The sequence below is a fragment of the Mauremys mutica genome, chromosome 7 (genome assembly GCF_020497125.1).
Source record: "Mauremys mutica isolate MM-2020 ecotype Southern chromosome 7, ASM2049712v1, whole genome shotgun sequence".
Lineage (NCBI taxonomy): Eukaryota > Metazoa > Chordata > Testudines > Geoemydidae > Mauremys > Mauremys mutica.
In genome coordinates, this window is record NC_059078.1 from 114,802,769 (window position 1) to 114,828,579 (window position 25,811).

Here is a 25,811-nt window from a genome sequence, read left to right on the forward strand (position 1 = left end):
AGAATAACTCTGCACTAAAAATTTTAAAATTTGTAAATAATGTCTGTTACATTTTAAGTTTCGACTGTTTTGTTGGCATTTGAATTTAAAACCTATTTTAGTTTTAAAGTATTGTGATTAACTGAATATTTAATGTATATCTTCTAAAATAAGCATGTAACTTGACTATAAATTTGTAAACCTGACACTATTAATCTATGGCAGTAAAATGTAGCACTGAAAGTGATATAACCCAAAGTGATGATGTGGTTGTAAAGAGAAATCTGAGTAATTGTTTTTGGAGAACACTGTCATTACATTCCCACCATCAAACTGGTGAATAATTTAAAGCTTTTTTTCTTTCTTTCTCAGAACATATTGTTATATGATCATGCTCTTGCCTTTTCAGCTCAAGCTGACTTAGTTTGCAAATGATAACCTTTCCGTGCTATGAAAAAGGTCTGGTTTTCTTTAACCAGTCTAATTCCTCCTGTTTCTGAAGAGCAGAAAAGGAGTCCAGCTGCTGTTGATATTTTAGTTTGTCCCTCCTTGTATTTAGCTTGTGACTGTTTTTGCACTGTGGTTCTGGATATCCTTGGCAGATAGAGTGAATAGAATTACATAAGGCCTTGGTTGTCTTTGGCCAGACAGAGCTTGGTGGTTGTTTGTTTCTTGGTGCACCTGAAGACATTGTAAATGAGTAGATACCGATAGGAACAGATACTTTCAGCCTATTAGCTAAATCTTTCTTTTTTTATTGTTTTTCTCTTCTCTTCGGTATAAAAGACTATTCCTTGTTTTCATTTTGTCTAGGAAGAAACACTGGCTTAAAGCCCACAAAACAATCCACGTACAATAGCTAATACAAATAGATGCGAGTTTGGGCCAGACACTTTTTAAAAAACTAAATATTAATTCAGGCTGTTTTGCAGTTAGATGGATAGGGCTTTTCCCAAAATTCAAAAAGGAGGGAGCAGAAGGTTATGTGGTCTATATACCCCCATTATAGAAGCACAGAACGTTTTTTTTTTTCCCCCTACGGTAGTTTATAAGATATTTTGGCTTGGGTTTTCTTTGAGTTAAAGGTGGGGATAAAATACCAAATGTGCTGGATTTGCCTTCCTTCAAGGAGAACCCTGGATGGAGAATGTGGATTCTTAAGCATAAAGGGAACTTAAGTAGTTTTAGGTAGAGTATTTGAAACAAATGTATCTTTCTGTTTTTTGGCTTTATGTACAGAAGGACTGAGTCTTGTGCTATTTTAAGTGTAATATCTTTAAGTATTCATTGAGTAGCTCTCTTTTAACAAGATTTCTTTGACGACCTCATCTGACCTACTGTTGTGAAAACATACTTTTGCTGCTTGTTTTCTGTCTTATGTATTTGATTGAAATGCACTGGTGTTATTTAAGGACTGACTTGCACTGAAAAAGAAAAATATTGCATTCTTCTCTTGCAAAGTTTATTCAGAGATGCTGATGGAATGGGTTAGCCAACTAGTACATTCTTTTACTTTAATTTGAAAAGTCTCCATTTTTTTTCTAACTGGTATGGCAATTTTTGAAATTCAAGTAGAACATTTCTAACTTGTGCTGAAGTTATTTGCATGGATGGAAGTTGACAGCTCTATTAGTGGAGGAATGTTGATGAGCTTTTTGTGGGCAGATAACTAACCAGAGTATCTTTAAAATTTTATCTGATTTACTGGTCACTTTGAGTTTGAAATTAATTGTATAGTTGCTCCAGATAAGCAAAAAGTCCTATTGTTTAGACAACAGCACTACAAACACTAACATTTTAAAAACTAGTTCTGATATTGGGTTACTCAGTTTCTTCATTCTGTAGAGGGGGTTTTTGATTATTGGGAACAGTTGCAGAGAAGTCACCAACATAAATTCATTGTAGTTGATTCCATAGTTAAGCAATCTTCACAGGGAAAATGAAATGGCTTTGTATGTCACTGCTTTGTGGTGTACAAAGATTGTTTGAAGTAGTGGTGGAGACATTTAGAGCTTTTTTTTTGGTTTTGTCTTTCACTTTAGGAATGGTTTTGTAAATTTTGACCATGTATTAAGGTAGGATGGTAAGCCAGAGGGTAGTCTTAAATGTTAGTAGATGCAAGTTTTCTAACGGATTTTACTAGAGTTATACAGGGATGTGCTGCCTTTCACATCATGTATTTTGTCAAAGACTTGGTGAGAAAGTAGTTTTATGATTTTTCTATGTACAGAAGAACCTCAGTTACAGACACCTTGGGAATGGAGTTTGTTCATAACTCTGAAATGTCATAATTCTAAACAAATCATTATGATGGTTCTTTCAAAAGTGTGCAACTGAACATTGACTTAAAACAGCTTTGAAACTTTACCATGCAGAAGAACAATACTGCTTTTAACCATCTTAATATAACTGAAACAAGCACAGAAACAGTTTCCTTACCTTGTCAAATCTTTTTTTAAACTTTCCCTTTACTTTAGTAGTTAACATTTAACTATATTTGGTTTTTTTATTTTGTTTTTTTTGTCTCTGCTGCTGCCTGATGCTTACTTTGGGTTCCAAATGACTTGTGTGGTGTACCAGTCAGTTTGTAACTCTGGTGTTCATAACTCTGAGGTTTTACTGTATTGTAGGATGAGGGCATAGCCAGTTTTAGAAGGCAGTTAAACTATTCAACTTACTTTAACCAAATTAAGGAAAAGGGGAAGTTATTGATCACTATTCACTATATTACATGGGCTACAGCTGACTAGCTGAATACAAACGTAGGCACTACAGTATAGAAAGAATATAAATAAAATGAAAAGACTGTAAAGCAGTGGCTCTCAACCTTTCCAGACAAGACTCCTGAAAGTAATTTGTCTTAAGTACCCCCAAGTTTCACCTCACTTAAAGTATAGTTGCGTACAAAATCAGGAAAAAAACACAAGTGTCACAGCACACGATTACTGAAAAATTGCTTACTTTCTCATTTTTTACCATATGATTATAAAATAAATCAATTGGAATAGAAATATTGTACATATAGAGCAGTATAAACAAGCCATTTTCTGTATGAAATTTTAGTTTGTACTCACCCCGCCAGTGCTTTTTATGTAGCCTGTTGTAAACCTAGGCCAGAGGTAGGCAACCTATGGCACGTGCACCAAAGGTGGCACACGAGATTTTCAGTGGCACTCACACTGCTCGGGTCCTGGCCACCGGTCCGGGGGGCTCTGCATTTTAATTTAATTTTAAATGAAGCTTCTTAAAAAAATTTAAAACCTTATTTACTTTACATACAACAATTGTTTAGTTATAAATTATAAACATATAGAAAGAGACCTTCTAAAAATGTTAAATGTATTACTGGCATGTGAAACCTTAAATTAGAGTGAATAAATGAAGACTCGGCACACCACTTCTGAAAAGTTGCCGACCCCTGACCTAGGTAAATATCTAGATGAGTTGATATACCACCCCCTGGAAGATCTCTGCATACATGTACCCCTGGTTGAGAACCACTGCTGTAAAGGACAGCTTTATGGAGTGCAAAGGAGTACTACTATAATGAGATAAAGTTTTTGGAGACAATGGGTTATGAAGAACTGAGGAAACTGTACAACTTGGAAAAAACTGACTATGGGATAGAATTTAACTATGTACGTGCTTAAAGGGTTACTGAAAGTGGGAGAGAAACTGTTCTTTTTGTAGATAAAAATAGAAATAACTGATTTAAATCAAAATAAAGCCAGTTTAAAGATGGCCTGCACAGCAATGAAAAATGTGTGCCTTTTTTATTGCATTATGATGTATCTCTCCACCTGAAAGGTTTTTGTAAGTGTTTGGGAGGGAGTTTAACCTTAGAAATATCAGGAACATGAAGCTTTGTGATAGCTTTGCTAAAGGTCTCCTTGGAGAATTAGAAATCTTAAGTTGCTGGGACTGGGGTTTTTGAATTCTCAAAGTGAGCTTTTACCCAAGTGCGTCAGGAGTTTGAGTTAAATAGTTAACAAAAACAAAGTTTTAGAAAGTTAGACAGTCTTCCCAGCTCATCTGCTAAATTTTCATTATCATTTTGTGATGTTATCCCACTAGTTCCTAATCTTAGTCCTCCACGCAAACCAGGAAGACAAACTATGGTATTTCTGATATTAAACAGAAATCTGTTTTAAAAAAAAAAATCGAAAAAAAACCCCTCCAACCTTATTTGGCTGCCTTTATAGATTACAAAGAAGCAGTAAGGGCATCCACACTTAAAGGATGGACTTCACGGATTCCTGACAATTCTTGTTCTCTAATATATGTTCTCTAATCTCTAAGTTTGTGGTATTTTATCAGTGTGCCTGTTTTCTGTTATGCTAGCTGGTTGCTATGGGGTGAATGCAGTGAAGAAACACTAGAGAAGCTTTGTTTTCAAGGCATCATGTGACTAATCTTTGGTTAAGAGGAAAGAGTAGACTGAGAACAAGTTTGTTCAGCAAACTGATGATAGAAAATAATGTAAAATGACCAGCCAATGAGACATTCACTCGAGTACTTATCAATCCCCTATGATCAAGTGACTCTGAAACTCTGGTTCAGATAATGGAAAACAGTAGGAGATGAAACTGTTAAATCTACTACCTCTAATATGGGAGTGTCTCTCTGAAGAAACAATTGAGCAAGGATTTAGATAAATGCCTACTTATTAATAGGCAGTGGAGTGGAGAAGGGAAGGCCCTTACTTCAATCTTGGACACTCGTAAACTGGAATTAATGATAAGGCTAACTTAAAAGAGCCTCCTTTATTTCAAGATGTAACTGACCCATTTAAAAATCGGAGCAGAGTATTCACTTTGACGAGTGACTTAAGTCTCGCTGAACAGGCTGATGGCATTATAGAAAGACTTAAGAGATGAACTAATAAAAATATATTGGAAATTGGCATTGGGAACTATGGCGAGAAGGCAGAGCAATACTCAGAAAAACACGGTACTTCTTGCAAGTGCTTTTTGGTAAAATTCTCTCCACTATCACACCATTATCTGATTCTTGCATGACATATATAACAAAATGGAAACTGTCTTTTGGCAGGGCTACACTTTCAGCGCTGCAGCTGTACCGCTGTAGCACTTCAGTGCGGACACTACTATGCTGACAGGAGAGCTTCTCTTGTCAGCGTAGTTAATCCACCTCCGCGAGAGATGGTAGCTATGTTGATGGGAGAAGCTGTCTCATAGACATAGCGCTGTTTACACTGGAGCTTAGGGAGGTATAACTGCATCGATCAGGAGTATGGATTTTTCACATGCCTGAGTTGTTATACTCATGCAAGTGTATAGTGTGGACTTGGCCTTTGGTTACTGGCTGAGAATTAACAGTATCATAGAAATACTGGAGGGCTACTAAAGTCAACTTACTACCTCACAGAAAGAGCTCCTATATGTGCAGCTGCAGTGGGCTGGAGCCTCAGATTTATAAGAACTGTAGAAACCAGAGGCTGATTTGAAAGACTGAACCTTCAAGCCAGGTCCTGGGACAGAATCCTGATGGGAATCCAGCTCAGTTGCTCCATGTAGTGGCTGAGAGTGACGTGAGCATTTGGTTTCGCACAAGGGTTTGTTTCAGGATGTTGCTGGACAGAGGGAGGAATGTGCCATCATTCATCTGTTTCTGGCTGATTGGCCTAGTCTGGACAGTTTTTCTTTAAGTACTGTATAATGGCGTTTTGTGTATTAAAGATGGACTAAATATAATGGTAGATGTTGAAATCCTCTGAAAGTATTATAGAAGCGCAAAGCAGTTTACAAACTCCAGTGACTTAAGTCGGGGGTCTGCAGCCTTTGGCACGCAGCCCATCAAGGTAATCTGCTGGTGGGCCACAAAACATTTTGTTTATGTTGACCATCCGCAGGCACAGCCCGCCGCAGCTCCCAGTGGCTGCGGTTTGCCATTCCTGGCCAATGGGAGCTGCAGGAAGCCACATCCCTGCAGCCTGCACCATTTCCCGCAGCGCCCATTGGCTGGGAACAGCAAACCGCAGCCACTGGGAGCTGCAGGGGGGCCGTGCCTGCTGACGGTCTCGCCAGCGGATTACCCTGATAGACCATGTGCCGAAGGTTGCCGACCCCTGACTTAAGGCTATGGCTACACTGCGCAGCATTTAGTGACACAGCTGTGCCGCCAAAAGCTACACAGTGTAGCTGCTGTTTGTTGGCATGAGAGAGCTCTCCTGCCGACAAAAATCTTTCACTCCCCACAAGCTGCAGCAGCTTTGTTGGCAGGAGAGTGCTCCTGCCGACAAAGTGCTGTTCACACTGGCGCTTTTAGTTGGTAAAACTTTTGGCGTTCATTTGTGTGTGTGTGTGTGTGTGTGTGTTTTTTTTTTTAAACATCCCTGAATGACACGAGTTTTGCCAACAAAGTGCCAGTGTAGACATACCCTAGGTTCACAACACTCCTGAAAATGGAAAATATTGTCCTCTCTTTTTATATGGAGAAACTGGAACAATGAGACCTTGACTTGTACAGGTCATACGCAATCTGTTGCAGAGCTGGAAACAGACCCGAGATCTCTTGGCTAAATCTCATTAAATTAGCTTAATGAAGAATGTTTGCGACGGTGTTGTAGCTGTGTTGATCCCAGGATATTGGAGACTGGCAGAACAGCTCTGTGTAAGCTAGAGAGCTTGTCTTTTTCACCAACAGAAGTTGGTTCAATAAAAGATATTACTGTACCTCACCCACCTTGTCTGCTTAATGAAGTCTTTTTGCTAAAACACCAGTGTAAGTTAGTATTTTAAAGTAATACTTAAGTACAGTATTTTAAATAAATCCACTTGTTCATTAAGTGTGGCTGGATTATTCCTACTACTGTATAAATGTTGTATTAAATTAATGTTGTAGTTTATCTTGCTTCATAACATAAGGAGTGTTCCCAAGCTGACCTTTTGCAAGGTCATTATGGAAGGAGTAAACCTGGCTTCTGAGAATTGGAATACCTGGTATTGTTCTTTAGCAACCCTGTTTAGTGGAACAAAGGAGTAGCAATGACAGCTCTGCAGGGAGCACTCTTCACTAGCTGGAAGGTTGCTACTAAGTGGGGTTAGTTGTGGGGGACTGTCTGCATGAGTGAGTGAGATAGGGATAGGGACATCCTTTAGGCTAACTGGGAGCGGGGTGGGGGGGGGGAAATTGGAGGAACTGGGCATCTGGGAACCTATCATATACTTGTATTATAGATGGCCCATGTATGGATTTTACAGTAAGATCACAAGATGGCTAAATTTTGCTAGTTAAAGTAATAAGGCTTTTAAGTTGTGTATTCAGTCACCAGTTGCCAATAGGAAATAATCTTTCCAAACATTTTTACTTAATAAATGCAGTTGGGTTATCTCATCCTTGAACAGTCTGTAAACTGCTCAGTTAACTAACAAACAAGTAATTAAACCCTACTTGGAATAATAGTACATTGAGGTTTACATTTAATTTTGTAAACATACAAACATATAATAGATTATCATGAAATAGATGGCAATTGCTGGGTTATGAAAATTGAATGTTGTAAAGAAGCCGTTACATGTAACTAAATACTCCAAATTTAATTTTATTTGTAAGCTGCTAATATTAGTGGGAACGGAAGTATAATCTAAACTTGTTTTGGCCTAGGACTTTCAGGATCTATTTCCAAACGCATGTTGAAGCCATTAGGCAAGAAAAATGAAATCCGAGCCTGCTGTTTTGTAATTCACAACTTTGTTGGTTTTAAATGTACTTCTGTATTCTAATTCCATATTAAAAGAATATTATCAGATAACTAAATTATCTACAAAGTACTACAGAGCTCAAGTTCAACTTGAAAAGAAAACCTTAACTGCTTTGCATATTTCAGTACATACTGTATTGGAGTTCCTAGAATTTGGAATTCTCTTTGTAAGTCATCTTGCATTAATTGCAAAATTGACTGATATTTTTTAAACTCTCAACAGTCAGGAAATTAAAACTTATACTATTTTGCCTCACTTTCTAGCTTATAACATTATAATCTAAAATACACAGATAAAGTTATTTCTAAGGTAGCTATCAACATGGTATCTAAAAGCACAATACTGTAGGTACAATATGGTTCTTAAGATGCCATTGAAACATACCTCTGAATTTCCTCAATTTTGTTTAAAATTTCTATCAGAATATTGCAGTCATAACTTTTTTCCTTCTGATTTCTTTATTTTTAAGGTAGTTAAAAATAGACTTTCTTCTTTCATGCAGGCTCTGTGTTTTGAGTGTGGGGAGAGGGGCTGAGACTATGCTCTAGGAATGCTGACATCTTCATCACCGCATTTACTTACCACCTCTTCTTAATTTAAAAAATGATGCCTTTGCTGGTGAACTGAAGGGAGCTTTTCTGTTTTCTTCCTCTGGTGTCGTGCTCCATCAAATGAGAGTTTATGGGTTTCTGTAAATCCTAGGCCTGGTCCAAAAACACAAGTTGCACTGGTTAAACTAAAATCAGTGCAAAACCAGACCATGCCCTGCAAATGAGGGAAATCATTTTTTGATACTGTAAAAAAGTATTAAAATGCCGATCAAGGTATTCAGAATTTATACATAACATTAACTGTCTTCTTCAGTTTCTTTTCAAAGTTTTTATATTGCATTCTCAGCAAAATAATGCTCTAAAATTTTTTTCAATGTTGTAAGAACAGGTACTAGAATGAATAACAGTACTAACAGTGTCTTGTCTAATAGTGCACATCTCTAGCTATGCCTATCCTATTGTATGAAAACCTATACTGTGGTATGTAAATATTTGTCTGTAGGTTTTATTGTCCTTAATCACCTAAATACTTTAGTATATAGGTAAATTGAAAGCTTATAGTAGTTTCTTTACACATAATAGCACAAGATTTTTCTTTAACATACTATACAGCTACACAGTTTCAGCTCAGAGAATATTTTTATAAACTCCTTTATTCAAAATTACTGACACACTAGGATATGGCATTCAAGATAATCTATTCCAGGGAAAACAAAGTGTTTACTTTCTTGCAGTGTTATATACTCCTCAGCTTCTTTCATGGAAGAATTTTTAGTAGCTTCCGGGGGCCTTTTTTGGGGGGGGGAGAGGGGGGTCTGGAAGACTTGTAGAAATCAGATTTTCTGTCCTTAATTGTCTTAAACAGAAAAAGAACCCCTCCACCCAAAAAAACAAATACACACAAAAAAATGGCCCTGTAAGTATATTGCTTTTTCTTTGTGCCTGATAGTTCTGTTAATGTATTTTGAACTAGTAAAATAGTCCTATTTATGAAAAAGTGAGACTTTATATTTATTTTTTATCAGGTTCAAGCCATTTTTTCCATTTCAAGTTATGTCACCTGAGGAATATGAAGATCGGGATCTCAGCATACAAGATTTTCCATTGACAGAAGGCCGACTTAAAATTACCTTAATAGAATGTACAAGGTATGTCCTATCCTCCGCTCTGTCACTCTTTCTGGACTAAGTAATTTTTAGTGGTTTTCAAGTACATGATATTATTGCTAAGGGTGTTTTGATACAAGAACACTGCAGCTTCACTCTCCTGGTTGAACTCGTACTAGAATATAGCTTTTTTTTTAAATTAAAAATTCTTTCTCTTAATGATCAGTTGAAACATGGAACACACACTCTAAGCTGTTTAGATAATTCTGTGGGTGTATGTAGATCTGTGTATAATGATAATTTTTCTTCCTCTTTGCTTTTGGTTGCTTAAGTGTTAATCTGCTCCTACTGCTTATTTTCCCCCTCATCAAGTAAGAATTCATAGGTTCATAGGCTTATTGGTGACTTCATAATTTAGTTGCTGTGGAAGTGATTTCAATATTGAAAATAAAAAGAGATATTATCAAAAGTCCAAAGCAAGTAAAACTTGTTTTTGTGAAAGTGCCCTCAAATTCATAAAATTTAAGGCTGGATGGGACCATTAAATGATCTAGTCTGACCTCCTATATATCACAGACCATTACATTTCACCCAGTTCCCTGGTATTGAACCCAATAACTTTTGTGTTTCACTAAAACATTCACCAGCTCACTGCTGCGGCAATGTGCTGGCTATCAAACGTAGATATACATTTGTAGTTGTTGCTACCTGCCGACGCCATACGAAAGAAGAAGACTAAAGCATAACTTGTTTTTTGGGAAAATATATTTTAGCCAGGCATCTAGGCTTAATTTGAAGACATCAAGAGACAAAGAATCTGCCACTTCCCTTGATAGTTTTTCTCTGTGGTTAATTACCCTCATTGTTAGAAATTTGCACCAGATTTCTCATTTGAATTGGTCTGTCTTCAGCTTCCATACATTGATTCTTGTTATGCCCTTTTCCGCTAGATTAAAGAATCTTTTAGTATCTGGTATTTTATCCACATGAAGTTATTTATATGCTATGATCAAGACAGCTCTCAATCTAGTTTTTCATAAACTAAACAGCTTGATATTAAGTCTCTCCCTATAGGGCATTTTCTCCAGTTTTCAAATCAATTTTGTGGCTCTTTTATACCTTCTCCAATTTTTCAACATCCTTCTTTAAATGTGGGCACTAGATACAGTATTCCAGTATTGGTCTCACCAATATCGCATACAAAGGTGAAATCACCTTTCTACTCTTCTGTTTGTTCATCCAAGGATGATGATAGTCCTTTTTGCCACTGACTACATCTCACTGTGAACGCATGTTGAGTTGCTTGTTCAGTATGACCCCATGATCCTTTTCAAAGTCACTGCTTTCTGGGAGACAGGCTCCAATTCCCTAGTTATGATCTCATTCTTTGTTCCTTGAAGTGTAACTTAGCATTTGGCTGCATGAAAATGCATTTTGTTTGAATGGGCTCAGTTTACGAAGCAATCCAGATTGCCCTGCATATCTGCTCTGTCCACATCGTTATTTATCAATCTGCCAATCTTTGTGTCATCAGCAAATTTTATCAGCAGTGATTTTTATATTTACTTCCAGATTGGTGATGAAAATGTTGAAAAGCATTCGGCATAGTATGGATCCCTCTTGAACCCCACTAGAAACACCCCCATTCAATGACAATTCCCCGGTGATTGCTATTTTTTGAGATCTGTCAGTTAGCCAGTTCATAATCCATTTAATATGTGCTCTATTGATATTGTATCATGCTAATTTTCAAATCAGAATATTGTGCTTTACAAAATGCCGCCTTACATCTACTCAATTACATTTACCAACCAAATTTATAATCTCATTGGAATGAAATCAGATTTGTTAGACAAGACCTATTTTCCACAAAGTATGTTGACTGGCTCTGGCATTAATTTTATTCTTGTCCTTTAATTCTTAATCAGTTGAATCCCATATCAACTGTTCCATTATTTTGCCAGGGATTGATGTCAGGCCTATAGTTACCTGGGTCATCTCCCTTGCCCTTTTTAAATATCGGTGTAACATTAGCACTCTTCCAGTCACTGGAATTTTCCTGGTATTTCAAGGTTTGTTAAAAATTAATATCAGTGGGCCAGTGATCGCCTCACCCCACATTCTTAGCACTCTTGGCTGCAAGTTATTCAGGCTTGCTGATTTTAAAAATGATTATCCCTAATAGTTGCTGTTTAACATCCTCCATAGTGACTAATGGACTGGAAAGTACTTCCTCATCTTTATGTGATATGAGTACATCATCGTGTTCCTTTCTAAAACCAGAACAGAAATATTTATTGAACACTTCTTTTGCCTGTTCTGCACTACTGTTAATACCTTTACCATCTCCATCTAATAATGGGCCTATATCATTGCTAAGATTTCTCTTGTTCCTTATATACTTAAATTCCTTTTTATCGTCCTTAGCCCTGCCAGCTATAGAATTTTCCCTTGCGTTCTTTGATCCCCTTATCAATTTTCTACAATTCTTAATTTCTAATTTATATTGCTTTCTATCTACACTCCTTTTTTCCATTTGTTATGTTACTTTTTTTATTTCTAATTTATGCTTTCACTTCACCACAGAATCAGGATGTTTTTTTACCCACAGTTGTCTTGATTCTGGATTGTGAAATTGTGGCTTTTTGGCCACCTAGAAACTCCTCTTGAACTCCCAATTTTCATTCACATTTTTCATCTAAAGTTTTCCTTCCAATCCATTGTGTTTATAATTTTCCTCAGTTTGGGAAATTAGCCCTTGTGAAGCACAGCCATATGTATCTTGTCTTCCAGCAGTGGCCAATCTCAAGTGATCCCTCTTGTGTTGCCTATTCCTAGTTTCTGGTAAGCAGAGGTTAGGGACCTTCCGAGCATGGATTTCTGAGTTGCATCCCTGATCATTCTGCCTAATAGTCAAATTCATGGAGGATAGGTCCATCAATATCTAGGTTGTTTTTTGAACCCTGTTTTGGCCTTCACAGCATCCCCTGGCAATGAGTTTCACAGGTTGACTGTGTGTTTTGTGAAGAAGTACTTTCTTCTGTTTGTGTTCAACCTGCTGCTCATTAATTTCATTTGGTGACTGCCTAGTTTTTGTCTTAAGAGAGTGAGTAAATAACGCTTCCTTATTCACTTTCTCCACACCAGTCAAGATTTTATAGACCTCTATCGTATTCCTTCTTAGTAGTCTCTTTTCCAAGCTCAGTATTTTTAAGCTCTCTTCATATGGAAGCTGTTCCATACCCCAAATCATTTTTGTTGCCCTTCTCTACCTTTTCCAATTCTATTATCTTTTTTGAGATGGAGTGACAAGATCTTCACATGGTATTCAAGATGTGGATGTACCATGGATTTATATAGAGGCATTATGATTTTTTATGTCTTAGTATTTATCCTTTTCCTAATGGTTCCTAACATTGTTAGCTTTTTTTGACTGGCGCTGCACATTGAGTGGATGTTTACAGAGAACTATCCAAAATGGCTCCAAGATCTTTCTTGAGTGGTAACAGCTAATTTAGACCCCATCATTTTGTATGTATTGTTGGGATTATGTTTTCCAATGTGGATTACTTTGTATTTACCAACATTGAATTTCATCTGCCATTTTGTTGTGCAGTCACCCAGTTTTGTGAGATCCTTTTGTAACTCTTCGCAGTCTACTTTGTACTTTACTATCTTGAGTAATTTTGTATCATCTGCAGATTTTGCCACCTCACTGTTTACCCCTTTTTTCCAGATCATTTATAACTATGTTGAACATCACTGGTCCCAGAACAGACCCCTGTGGGACACCACTATTTACCTCTCTCCATTCTGAAAACTGACCATTTATTCCCACTCTTTGTTTCCTATCTTTTAGCCAGTTACCAATCCATGAGAGGACCTTCTCTCTTATCCCATGACAGCTTACTTTGCTTCAGAGCCTTTGGTGAGGGACCTTGTCAAAGGCTTTCTGAAAATCTAAATACACTATATCCACTGGATCCCTCTTGTCCACATGCTTGTTGACCCCCTCAAAGAATTCTAGTAGATTGGTGAGGCATGATTTCCCTTTTACAAAGCCATGTTGATTCTTCCCCAACAAATTGTGTTCATCTATGTGTCTTATAATTCTGTTCTTTACTATAGTTTCAAACACTTTGCCTGGTACTGAATTCAGTCTTACTGGCCTGTAATTGCTGGGATTGCTTCTAGAGCCTTTTTAAAAAATTGGCGTCCCATTAGCTATCATTCAGTCATCTGATACAGAAGCTGTTTTAAAGGATGGATTACATACCACAGTTGTGCAATCTCATATTTGAGTTCCTTCAGGACTCTTGCGTGAATACCATCTGGACCTGGTGATTTATTACTGTTTAGTTTATCAATTTTGTTCCAAAGCCTCGTCTAGTGACACCTCAATCTGGGACAGTTCCTCAGATTTGTCACCTAAAAAGAATGGCTCAAGTTTGGAAATTTTCCTTATATCCTCTGCAGTGAAGACTGTTGCAAAGAATTAATTTAGTTTCTCTGCAATGGCCTTATCTTCCTGGAGTGCTCCTTTAGTACCTTGATCATCCAGTGGCCTCACTGATTGTTTAGCAGGCTTTCTGCTTCTGATGAACTTAAATTTTATTTTTGCTATTAGTTTTTGAGTCTTTGGCTAGTTGCTCTTCAAATTCTTTTTTGGCCGCCCTAATTATATTTTTACACTTCATTTGCCAGTGTTTATGCTCTTTTTTCTGTTTTTCTCAGTAGGATTTAACTTCCAGTTTTTAAATAATGTCTTTTTGCCTTTAACCGCTTCCTTTACTTTGTTGTTTAGCCACGGTGGCACATTTTTGGTCCTCTTACTTTGTTTTTTAATTTGGGGCATACAGTTAATTTGAGCCTCGATTATGGTGTTTTTAAAAAGTTTCCATCCAGCTTGCAATCATTTCACTTTTGGGACTGTACCTCTTAATTTCTTTTTAACTAGCTTCCTCATTTTTGTGTACTTCCCCTTTCTGAAGTTAAATGCTACTGTAGTGGGCTTCTACCCTGCTCCCTCCAGGGATCTTAAATTTAATTATATTATGGTCACTGCTAGTTAGCAGTCCAGCTATATTCACCTCTTGGACCAGATCTTGTGCTCCACTTAGGACTAAATCAAGAATTGCCTCTCCCCTTCTGGGTTCCAGGACTAGCTGATCCAAGAAGCAGTCATGTATGGTGCAAATAAACTTTGTTCTGTCCTGAGGTGATGTATCCAGTCAACATGGGGATAGTTGAAATCCCCCATTATTATTGAGTTTTCTATTTTTATAAACTCTGTAATCTCCCTGAGCATTTCACAATCATCATCACCATTCTGATCAGGTGGTTGGTAGTATATCCCTACTGCTGTATTCTTCTTATTGAAGCACAGAATTTCTATCCATAGAGATTTTATGGTACAGTTTGGTTCATTTAAGATTTTTACTATATTTGACCCTATGCATTCTTTCACATATAGTGCCGCTCTGCTGTCAGCATGACCTATTCCGTCATTGCTATATATTTTGTGACAAAGTGGGAATGTTCTTACAGTTTTGTCTGAATACTGTGTGTGTGCCTCAGTTTCCCCTGTATCAGAGGGGTAGCTGTGTTAGTCTGGATCTGTAAAAGCAGCAAAGAGTCCTGTGGCACCTTATAGACTAACAGACGTATTGGAGCATGAGTTTTTGTGGGTGAATACCCACTTCGTCGGATGCACTCACGAAAGCTCATGCTCCAATACGTCTGTTAGTCTATAAGGTGCCACAGGACTCATTGCTGCTTTTTCAGTTTCTCCTGTGTTACTCAAGTTACTCACAGACAATGACTGACACTCTGTAACTTGGCAACTGATGGCCGAGGCTATCCTCTGTAAGAATCAGACCTGGGGTCTAGAAGAACAAAGCGAGAGGTGGAGGGTAGGTGGCCTGTTGGCCTGAGAAAGAGACAAAGGAAGGAGGAGGGCAGGTGGGCATGACTGAGGCTGGGCTGCTGGAAGCTGGTCAGTCTCCTGGTTGGGACTCAAGGGGGGTAAGCCTAGGACTCTGGAATCTCTATACTGCCCCCTGCCCTCCCCCCCATGGACTCTGTTGTAACTTCCTGCTTTCTGTGCTAATAAGATCTGTTCTGCGCTGTGTTCCAGACTACTATATCTTAACTTTAATAAAGCTTTTGATACTGTCTCACATGACCGTCTCATAAACAAACATTAATAGATCTTCCGCTAAGGGATGTCTCTGCCTGAACTGTGTGCTCCTTTGCACCTGTTAGTTTTCTCCCAGCCCGTAGTTTAAAAACTCCATGATCACTGATCCCAAGGTAGGCAACCACCTACTTTAAGTCCAGCATTTAATTCATCTTTATCTTTTAGTTACCTTGTGTGGGGCATAATACTTTCTGTGTAAGAAAATTATCTAGAATTTTCAGAAATTCTAATGATGACTTACTACTGGCTGCATGAGACCTCCAGCATATGTTTTCCAAACTGAAGTTCCCCATAACAATAAAACTTTTTTTCTTTCCGTTATAGACAGATGCTTAAGAAGTAATTTATTCTGTTCTCTGGTTTGATTTGTTGTTTTGTAACAGATCCCCACCAATATCCCTTCCTGATCTTTGTTAACTAGTGCACTGATCCACATGCATTCAAGATCCTGTGGTTCTGAGTTACAAATAACTATTAAAATCAGTAATGGTGTCTTTAGAGTCCCCACCTCTTACTCGGTCCTTCCTAAACAGGTTATAACCAGTGATTTTAATATTCCAACATACAAACTGTCTCACGAGGTTTCAGTAATGCCACTTATATCAATTTTCTTACTGATGAGAATTTCCAGTTCCTTTTGCATGTTACCCAAACTCTTAGTTTTGATATATAAGCAGCTGAAAAAATTCTTCTCTTCCCATTCTTTGTCACATCATAGAATCATATAATATTAGGGTTGGAAGAGAACCTCAGGGGGTCATCTAGTCCAAACCCCTGCTCAAAGCAGGACCAACACCAGCTAAATCATCCCAGCCAAGGCTTTGTCAAGCTGGACCTTAAAAACCTCTAAGGATGGAGATTCCACCACCTCCCTAGGTAACCCATTCCAGTGCTTCACCACCCTCCTAGTGAAATAGTGTTTCCTAATACCCACTATCAATTCAGTTTGTTCATGGCACACAGAGTTAGATTATTCTGTATTTTACTCCACAGCACCCTCCCCTTGCATTGAATATTATCTCCCTTCCAGCTGATCCACCTAGTCTCTTGCCAAGAAGATCAGCCCCTTCTCCCCCCACCTGTGAGAGGCATGTCATGCCATTCAAAAATTCCACTTTCAGGCTGGAATCTGACCAAATGTTTCAGAGAACAAAAATGTACGGCCAACAGTTCAGCTCCAGTATTTTCTGCCTTCGCTCATTTGTTGACTCTGAAGGATTTTTGAGAAGGTCACTTCCTCTTCTTTAGCTCCCTTGCAATGTGTGGAATTCATAATCTCCTCCAAACTTGCAGTTGAACTAAGAGCAGTTCTTTATTACTTTGCTAGCATCCTCACTCTCCTAGAAGAAGATAGCATTGTACATGTTTGAAATGTATGGAACTTTTTATCTGGAAATGTTTTTTTTTTAAATGTACAGTATTTATATTATTTTGAATTACAATGCTATGTTAGGTTACTCTTGTCATTCCTAATGACATCATAATTCATGATAATGAAACTTGAGTAGACTGTCAACAGAACCACAAAAGGCCCTCAAATCCATTTGATTTACACTTGTTTCATTGCAAATTTGAGGAGTCTAAACTATTTAGTTGAATTTGAAAAAACAGCACCTGGCACAAAATAAACTGCTGACTTAGTTAATGCTGCCATTTAAAATTTAAAAACTTGAATTCTTGCTAGTTTTTTTTTTATGCATTCAGTGTGTGTTCTCTTTAAAAACTTCCTTAAAAGTAAAGGTTTCAATACTCAAAACAACCAGGCTGACACAACTAGAAACTTGTTCTCCAATTTGACGCAAAAAGTGGTGTGACCCAAGTGGAAGTTTCTGCTGTAATGAATGCAGGAATTGTTTGTAATATTTTATGGACCATCTGTATGGCTCTGTATTGATCATTTTGATATTGCTACTCAGTGGGTACAGAAGGGTTAAAATGATGCCCCTGAGTCAGAGCTGAAGACACGAAGGACTAAACTAAGGACTTCCCAATACTGTTTTCCAATTGACTAATAAACTTTCTTCTGATATCATGGAGACTCTCTGGCTGATGCCAGCAGCTAGGGGATGCTCAACTGATGTATAGAGAATCTTTATGGAAAGCAAGAAACATTCCACTAGGAAGACATATATTGCTCAGTGGAAGTGCTTCTTGTTATGGCAGAAGATATGACCCTTTTCAGTCATCTATTTCGGTAATTTTGGACTACCTATTATCTCTTAAACAATCTTGCCTTTCTCACAGCTCCATTAAGATTCACTTGGCAGCAATTTCAGCCTTTCATTTTCATATTCAGGGTTCTTCAGTTTTTATCACCCAGTGCTCAAAATGTTTTTGAGAGTCCTACTGAGCGTTTCCACCGGTAAGGAAAATACCACCTTCTTGAAACGTGAACCTAGTCCTTACCTCTCTAATGGTACCTTTTTTCAAGCCCCTATCATCCCGCTCCCTTGACCACTTTCAATTGAGATTGAATTTTGGTGGCTATTACCTCTGCATGCAGAGTAATCAAAATCCAGGCGGTCACGACAAACCACACTGTCTGTATAAAAAAGTGTGTAAGGGGAACTGAGGCTTCACCCAAAATTTATTCTGAAAGTATTTTTGGACTTTCATATCCAGTTACCTGTAGTCTTTCCAAGACCTCACTTTTCTCCTGATGAAACAAAACTACATATCCTAGATGTGAAAAGGACACTTTTTTGTACTGCCTTAATAGACAAAGACTGGCTAGAAGATCTCCTAGACCAGTGCTTCTCAAAGTGGTGGTCCGCGGACTGGTGCCGGTCCGCGAGCCATCGGCTGTCAGTCCGCGGCGAGTTTCCTCATAAGAGCGTCAAATAGGATAATAATATGGCACCGGTCCCTGGCACATTGGGGGGAAAAAAATTGCCGGTCCCCCACATCAGATAGCTTGAAGCACTGTCCTAGACTTTTTTTTTTGCATATGGAAGTTCATCTTAAGGTAGACTTCTTTCTGCTTCAGGAATTTTGAAATGCACTGTACACTGTATCAGGGTAACCTTAGATATTAAGCAACTGCAACTCCCAGATCAGGTTACTCTGCCCATTCCACCAGAATGCAGGCCTCATCTGTGGCATGCTTCATTAGAGTTCTGATCACAGAGATTGTAGAGAGGCAACATGGTCCTTGGTGCACTTGTTCACCAATCGTTATTCGCTAATATCAACTTCTAGAACTAACACAAAGGTTGGCTGAACAGTCCTGCAGTCCTTTAAAATGAGCTCCTAGTCCCCACTGCCTGGAATGTTGAACTACTGGCTAATCACCATAAGTGGGAACCAGATGCACAGGAATTTAAAGGAGAGAAATCAGTTACTCAGTTTGCAGTAACTGTTGTTTGAGATGTTCTGTGCATACGGATCCCACAGCCCACTCTCCATCCCCACAGCTCAGAGACTTCTCTTGGGATCTTTGGATGACAAAGGAAATTTGAATGGTGGACAGGATCGCTCTGCCCTTTATTCCCTTTGGGGAGAGTGAGGATATGAAGGGCATATGCGCAACCTTTATGGGACGCAACTTCCAAACTCCTGAGCAAAGGTCACATGCACCCCAGTAGTAGGATCCACAACGACAGACTGTCTCAAAGAACAACAGGTACTGCAAGATGAATAACCATTTTTTTTCTGTGGCAGGTCTCTGTTTAGAGCCGCCCTTTTGAATTATTGAACACTGGGGGGCGGGGGGTCAGGAAGTGGGATCAGTAGTGGAGTCAGGAAGGCTCCAAATTCGGTCTGAGTTTGTATGGAGTGCTCAGAACACTCCACCCCGTGCCCCTCCCCTTTGCCACACACACAAAAATTGTTCAGCTTAACACCTGTCTTCTCCACATGACAAGTGTCTCATCCTAGGTTGTTTCATTAGCTAAAACCTGCCTGCTTGAACCATTGCTCTCCTCACCTACCCTCTCTGTTATTTTGTCTGTGACCCCTAGCCTTATTAACAGTCACTTGGCTTCAGCACTGAACACTGCCTGGCATCAGTGATACAGTCCTTACCAATTTTGATCACATTCAAACACAGAATGCTGTTGTCCTCGTTACCAATTCTCTGAGAAATGCAGTTCCATAAAGTTTAAAAAGAACCCTCTTATTACTAGTGACAGATGAGTAATGTTTAGCTTCCTTTACGTATTAGTAAGAATTGGATCTTTAAACTACATTAATAAAGTTTTGGGATGACATTTTGCAAACCAAAGGTTTTTTGTTCTCTACTGCAGATTAGTAATTAACACTCTTTTCACCCCAATCAGCTTTTGTGAGTGTGCACTTATGCACTGCATTTAGAGCTGAGCTTAGTATTCGCCCCCCAGGAAATGCCTGAAAATTGCATTTTTTTATTTTATTTTTTTTAAAGGAGAGAGAGCAAAGAAGAGGAGGGGCCTAGTAATATGCAGAATTATTTTCCCCCAATTTAAGCATTACTTATAAAAATATAACTTCAATAACTGGGACTTCTAGGTGCTAGGTAATAGATAATAAAAGTTGTAAATGAATGTTGCTGGGACAATACGATCTTTTACTACTGCAAAAATAATATATTTATTTTTTGATAAATATTCTAGGTAATGTTTTAAGACCAAAGCAAGATTACCTTCAGTTTGTTACCTATATTTGAGTATGTTCTCAAAGAATTGGAAGAGCAAATAAGTCAGACTGACAACTTCATAATCATTTTTATATTTTCTTTAGAGGGTGAAAAGCAACTCTAATTCTCCAACTGTGAAGATTTTCATGTTAAACTGTAGAGACTAGTTTACAAGTAAGACATATTAACTTGATTTTATTATGGGGAAAATAATTTTTTCAGACTAATCTGCTAAACATAACATTTATCTACATAGGTTCACCTTTGTAAAGCAAACAGGATTAAATGATTACCTTTCATTATCTTGGAATATATATCATGCTATGTAAAATAGTAGTTAAAGTATATGGCCATTGGATAGGCCTACTTGACAAAACAGCCCTACAGTGGAAAAACACAGTAATACGTGGCACCGGCACAAAGTACATGTTGTTCTTTTTAAAGAATTTAGAACAAAAATGAATCTACTTTGAAACTATTATAATCCAAGGAATATTCTACTATTTCTAAAATATTAAGGGTTTAAAAGTTACGGTTGCTGAAAATTAGAAAAATAAAAGTTTGTAGATCTTTTTTTTACATGTTCAGTCAGCAGCCAGTAAACCTGTACTGATGGAGGTTTTCTCCTCCACCTTGCCTCGCTGCTAGGAAGAGGTCATTGGTACCATAGGACATACTGCCTGCTCTCAGTTTCAGTGCCTGGCTCCACCCCAGCCCAGAGCAGCCATTACAGCAGGGGATGGCAAACTTTTTGGCCTGAGGGCCACATCGGGGTTGCAAAACGGTATGGAGGGCCGGGTAGGGAAGGCAGTGCCTCCCCAAACAGCCTGGACTCTGCCCCCTTCCACTTTCCTCCCCCTGACTGCCCCCCTCAGAATCCCTGACCCATCCAACCCCCCCCTGCTCCTTGTCCCCTGACCGTCCCCTCACAGGATCCCCGCCCCAACTGCCCCCGGGACCCCACCCCCTATCCAACCCCCTCCCCCCCCGGCTGCCCCCCAGCCGGCCCCCTGGGACTCCACCCCAAATCCACCACCGCCCCCAAGCCTCTTTCAGAATGTGGCCCTGCGAACATGGGTGGAGGACTCAGGAGGAGCAGGGGCAGCTGTGCAGCCGGAGAGAAGTGGCAGTTTTCCCTTCAAAGCACTGCTTCTCTCCGGCTGGTTGCATGGCCGCCAGGTGCTCCTGAGTCCTCCGGCCATGTTTCCCGACACCAGCACTGCCCGCCTGGTCTCCTGCCCCCTCAATGCAGCCCCTCCCCCCCACAGGGGGTGCACTGGTGCTGAGCTGCTCCAGGGCCTGGCCCTGGGGCCCCCTGTTGTTGGGGGACCCCGTGCCAAGGGCACCCTGTGTTCACTTGTAAATCTGCCCCTGAACCGTGCTGTCCGGCCGGAGCCTGCCACACTGCTGGCACTGTGAGTTGAGGCTGTGGGGGAGGGAGAACAACAGGGGAGGGGCTGGGCAGGATGGCCCCGCGGGCCGGATGTAGCCCGTGGGCTGTAGTTTGCCCACCTCTGCATTACAGGGAAGGTCAGGCCTCACCCCTTTAGTCGCGGGCTGGAGGGAACATTCTCAATTACTCTGTTGAGGTGGCCCATGTACGAGCTGGTCAACTGTAGGAGCTGTGAGGGGATGTAGAATGCTTAGTCAGGATGGAATCTTTGGAGATTTTAGCTGCTAAAAATCTGAAGTCTCTACTGAAACTGCAGTTTCTCAAAGCACCTACATAGGACGTGTTAGACACCGTGGTCAAAATTTTCAAGGTCAGCAGGAGTGAGGGGGCTACTCCTCTCTCTGGCATTTGGATGTGGTGGTGCCTTTACCTCCTGCATTTGTATTTAATCACAGACACAGATTGAAGTTCCAAACCAGTCTTCCTTCCTAAGGTCTGGTTTAATGTCTAATGCACAAAATATATCCCAGCACCTCTACAGGATACCTGTCCCATTTGACTCTTCTTAGGGACTACAAAAATTTCTTCTAAACAAAAGTTATACAAATTTCTTCTAAACAAAATATTTACTAATTTTCACTTTGTATTATGGTTTCTCCAATACTTTTTCCTATGTTTTAGAAGTCCCCTTCTTGGCACAGAGGTTCCAAGCAGTCACTGCCCCTAATCCTAAACCTAACCCTAAGCTTTTCTCTAGAGAAACCTTAGCCACTGCTGTTCCCCTTCAGGCTTCTAAGGGCATGTTTACACTGCAATTAAACACCCACAGCTGGTCCATGTCAGCTGACTTGGGCTCAGGCTGTGGGGCTGTAAAGTAGTGGTGTAGACGCTTAAACTGGAGCCCAAACTCTGGGACCCCTGTGAGGAGGGAAGATCCCAGAGCTCAGGCTGCAGCCTGGGCCTGAATGCCTACATTGCAGTTTTACAGCCAGCTGCCCAAGTCAGCAAACATGGGCCAAACACAGGTGTTTAAAAGCATACCTTAGGACAGCGGTTCCCAAACTGGGGTTTGAGAACCCCTGGGAATTCACGAAATGTTACAGGGGGTTCTCGGAAAAAATTTCCCTAATGGCGGACAGAGCTGTCCCTAGGTGGAGCCAGCAGCGCAGAACCCCTGGGCTTTCCAAGAGCTAAGAGGATCAAAGCAAGCATATCTATAACACTGAGGAGATTTAAACTTCAAGTCTCCTTATAAGAAATGGAAAGGGAGGTGGATATTTTTTGCTGTTTTTAAAATTAAATAGGCAACTAGTATTTTTAAAATTATTATGATGAACAAGTTTAAGCTTTGTTGTAACGTGCATTGTTTGTCTGGACTGCTCAAGACCTGAATGCTTGTGTAGGAGGAACTCTTTGAGTTGGCTTCTTAAATACCTTCATGCTGTTTCACATCTGATACTCTTTGATGAAACATAGGAGCCTTGTCTTAGAACAGGCTTATTCAAAGTGACACAAGCTACGAAAGTGAGATCATGGAAGAGTGTTGCCATTTTCATAATGTAATAAAAATATAATATAGAGACTTGTAGAGAGAGACCTTTTAAAAAACATTAAAATGTATTACCAGCACGCGAAACCTTAAATTAGAGTGAATAAATGGAAACTCGGCACACCACTTCTGAAAGGTTGCCGACCCCTGGTCTACACTATTTATAGCCCCAGAGCCTGATCCCTGTGAGATTGAGTGAGCTGACAAAGGCTCTGAGACTCAGTGCTGTGGATTTTTTAATTGTAGTGTAGACAAACCTGAAGCAAAGAGACAATCTGTCCCCACAGTGAGGGAACTGGACCTGCCTTTTATATCTTGTTTTCCTCTTCCTATCAATCTTTGTAGCTTACAGGTGCATAATTTGAGAGGAAATTTATAGGCAAGAGTTGGGCATGGATTGCTCTTAAAGACCTAGCTACCCTGTGACAGAAGGTGTGGTGCTTGTTTCTTCTGAAGAATCAGATTTATATATTCAAGTGCTGAAATGTAGGCATTCATATTCAAAAAATATTGGCCTGTACAAATAACGAAGCACTCCAAAGACAGTAGGAATGGGCCTGGACGCCTGCATGACTCCTGTTGTAATGACCCTCTACTTAAATTCAGGGTTGACTTCTCTGTCTTTGTAAGTTTCTAATACTCAGTTGTTGACAGTGGCTCAGATTTTTAAGTCTGATTTTTAAAAAAAGCTTTAGCATTGAAATGTATCTTCAGCTTTTAACAGTTAACAAGTAGCAAAAAAGGGACACAGATCCCAAAATCTCTTCTAACATCTGAAGTTGGAAAGGGGAACAGAAAACAAACACAATGGTTTACTTGGGATAGCTTTAAAGAAAAAAAGAAGACAAACAAGGCATGAATTTGTGGGTCTAGGTAATCCGTTGCCCAAACATGAACTAGGTATTGTGTAATCAAACAAGGACTAATCAACTGAACTGGAGCAGGGGAAGTAATCAAATCAGTGGTGTCTAGACAAATGAGTGGTAAAGTTGAACTGCAAGTGAGTTATGACAACAGTTGCTAGACATAAATAGGAGTTGGGGGAAAAATGTGGTGGATGAACACAGCACAAACATTTGAACTCCTCTGCTTATAAATACCACCAAATAAATTGATCTATAAAGGGTTAAAATGTTTTTTCATTCATCACTTATTTTAAGCCACCTAATTAATCTGTAAGTTAAAGGAAACAACCAAATCTGTTTTGATACCGGAGGCTTCAAGAATAACTGTAACGATTGGTATTTATATATCTTTGAAATAATGGCATACCTGTTCACTCAAGAAGAAATCCGGAGTTGGTAAAGTGACTTTATTTGTGAAAGGGAAAAGTCCATGAATTAAGTAAATGTTTGTTAAAGTGGAGGAGGTGTTAGTATCCTATAAATAATATGCTCTGTGATTATTATATTGAAGGTACTGGCTAGTTCCCTAAAGATTATTTTGTTAGCTGAAAATTTCTTTGTTTTTCCTAAATATCTAGCAGAACTATCTTTTTTTATTTTCTTTGCCTCACTGCTTAGAGAAACAAGATTGCGGACCAAAATGAACTTGGATGTATGCATGTGCACCTCCTATTGAAGCCAATGGGAATTATGACTGGTTACACCAGGGATGACTTTGGCCCAGATCTTAACTTTTCTTCCACATCTAAATTATTAGAACCTATTAACAACTGTATCATATGCAGTGTTGGGTTATGTTCCGAAAGCCTGATAGCCTGGTTACTGGAGTAATTCAGCATCTGTTGCTTAAGAAATTGTCATTTTGTAACAGCATTGTGCTCTATTGCAGTAGGTTAATACTGGCTTTAATGGCATTACTCTAGATATATTCCAGTGGTAAATTAGAGCCATATTCAACTCTTTTATTTCTATATTTAAAATTTTAGCTTTATCAGATAAAGGTTTTGTATTTTTAATAACAAGCATTCCTCATTAAATAGTTGGCATTGCTCAATATTACATTTCTCTTTTATGCTTTCATTTTGAGGGTATTTTTGGTAGATAAAAGTTGTGTGTAAGTGTCAATGCTTAAATGTATACATACATTATTTAAGAATATGGAGACAGAAGAACAATGTCAGCAAGTAAACCAGTGGTCCTGATCTCATCCTCTTGTCCCTGAAATAAAGATTAGAATTCATGCCCAGAAGAGAGAGTAGTATGATGAGAACTTAACATGTGAGAGACTTGTACAAACTAACTGCAAGAAGTGCTATACATTGCCAGACATCACTATAATGGGGTAAAAAGATGAAATATTATCCTACGTAGTGCTAGTCACATCTCCCCCTCCTCCCTTCCCCCCCCCCCCCCCCGGATCCTGATAAGATTCGTAAGCTTATTCTTCATATGAAGAAGCTGTAAGAAAGTTATTACTATTAAAGGTATTGGAAGATGAGTGCCAATTAAAAAGCTATGGCTCAGAGGTTAGCTAGGGAGGGTTTTTCCGGGATTGGTGCACAAGGGTCCTTCAGATACTAATAGTTATTAGTGAAACCTTTTCTAACAGGTTTTTAACTTTGGGAGAATGTAGTTTAGCTTTCAGACAGAGGTGCTTTTTAGACACTTTCTTGAACGTGATTGTATAACCGATAACCATGGTTCAGAAGTATAGGTTGTTCAGAATGGGTGGAGATATGTGAATGTGGTTAACATTTTAATTTTAGCTATGAAATAACTTCCACTGTGGTTTT

At 39.1% G+C, this 25,811-nt stretch overlaps 1 protein-coding gene across 2 annotated transcripts in view; it reads left to right on the forward strand.

Moving 5' to 3' along the window:
• Window positions 1-25,811, forward strand: part of PDZD8 (PDZ domain containing 8) — a 125,201-nt gene that overhangs the window by 28,743 nt on the left and 70,647 nt on the right. For both annotated transcript variants that reach the window (XM_045023549.1, XR_006580999.1), the window contains exon 2: window positions 9,280-9,402. In XM_045023549.1, the coding sequence (XP_044879484.1) occupies window positions 9,280-9,402 (123 nt within the window). The remainder of the gene's footprint in view (window positions 1-9,279; window positions 9,403-25,811) is intronic.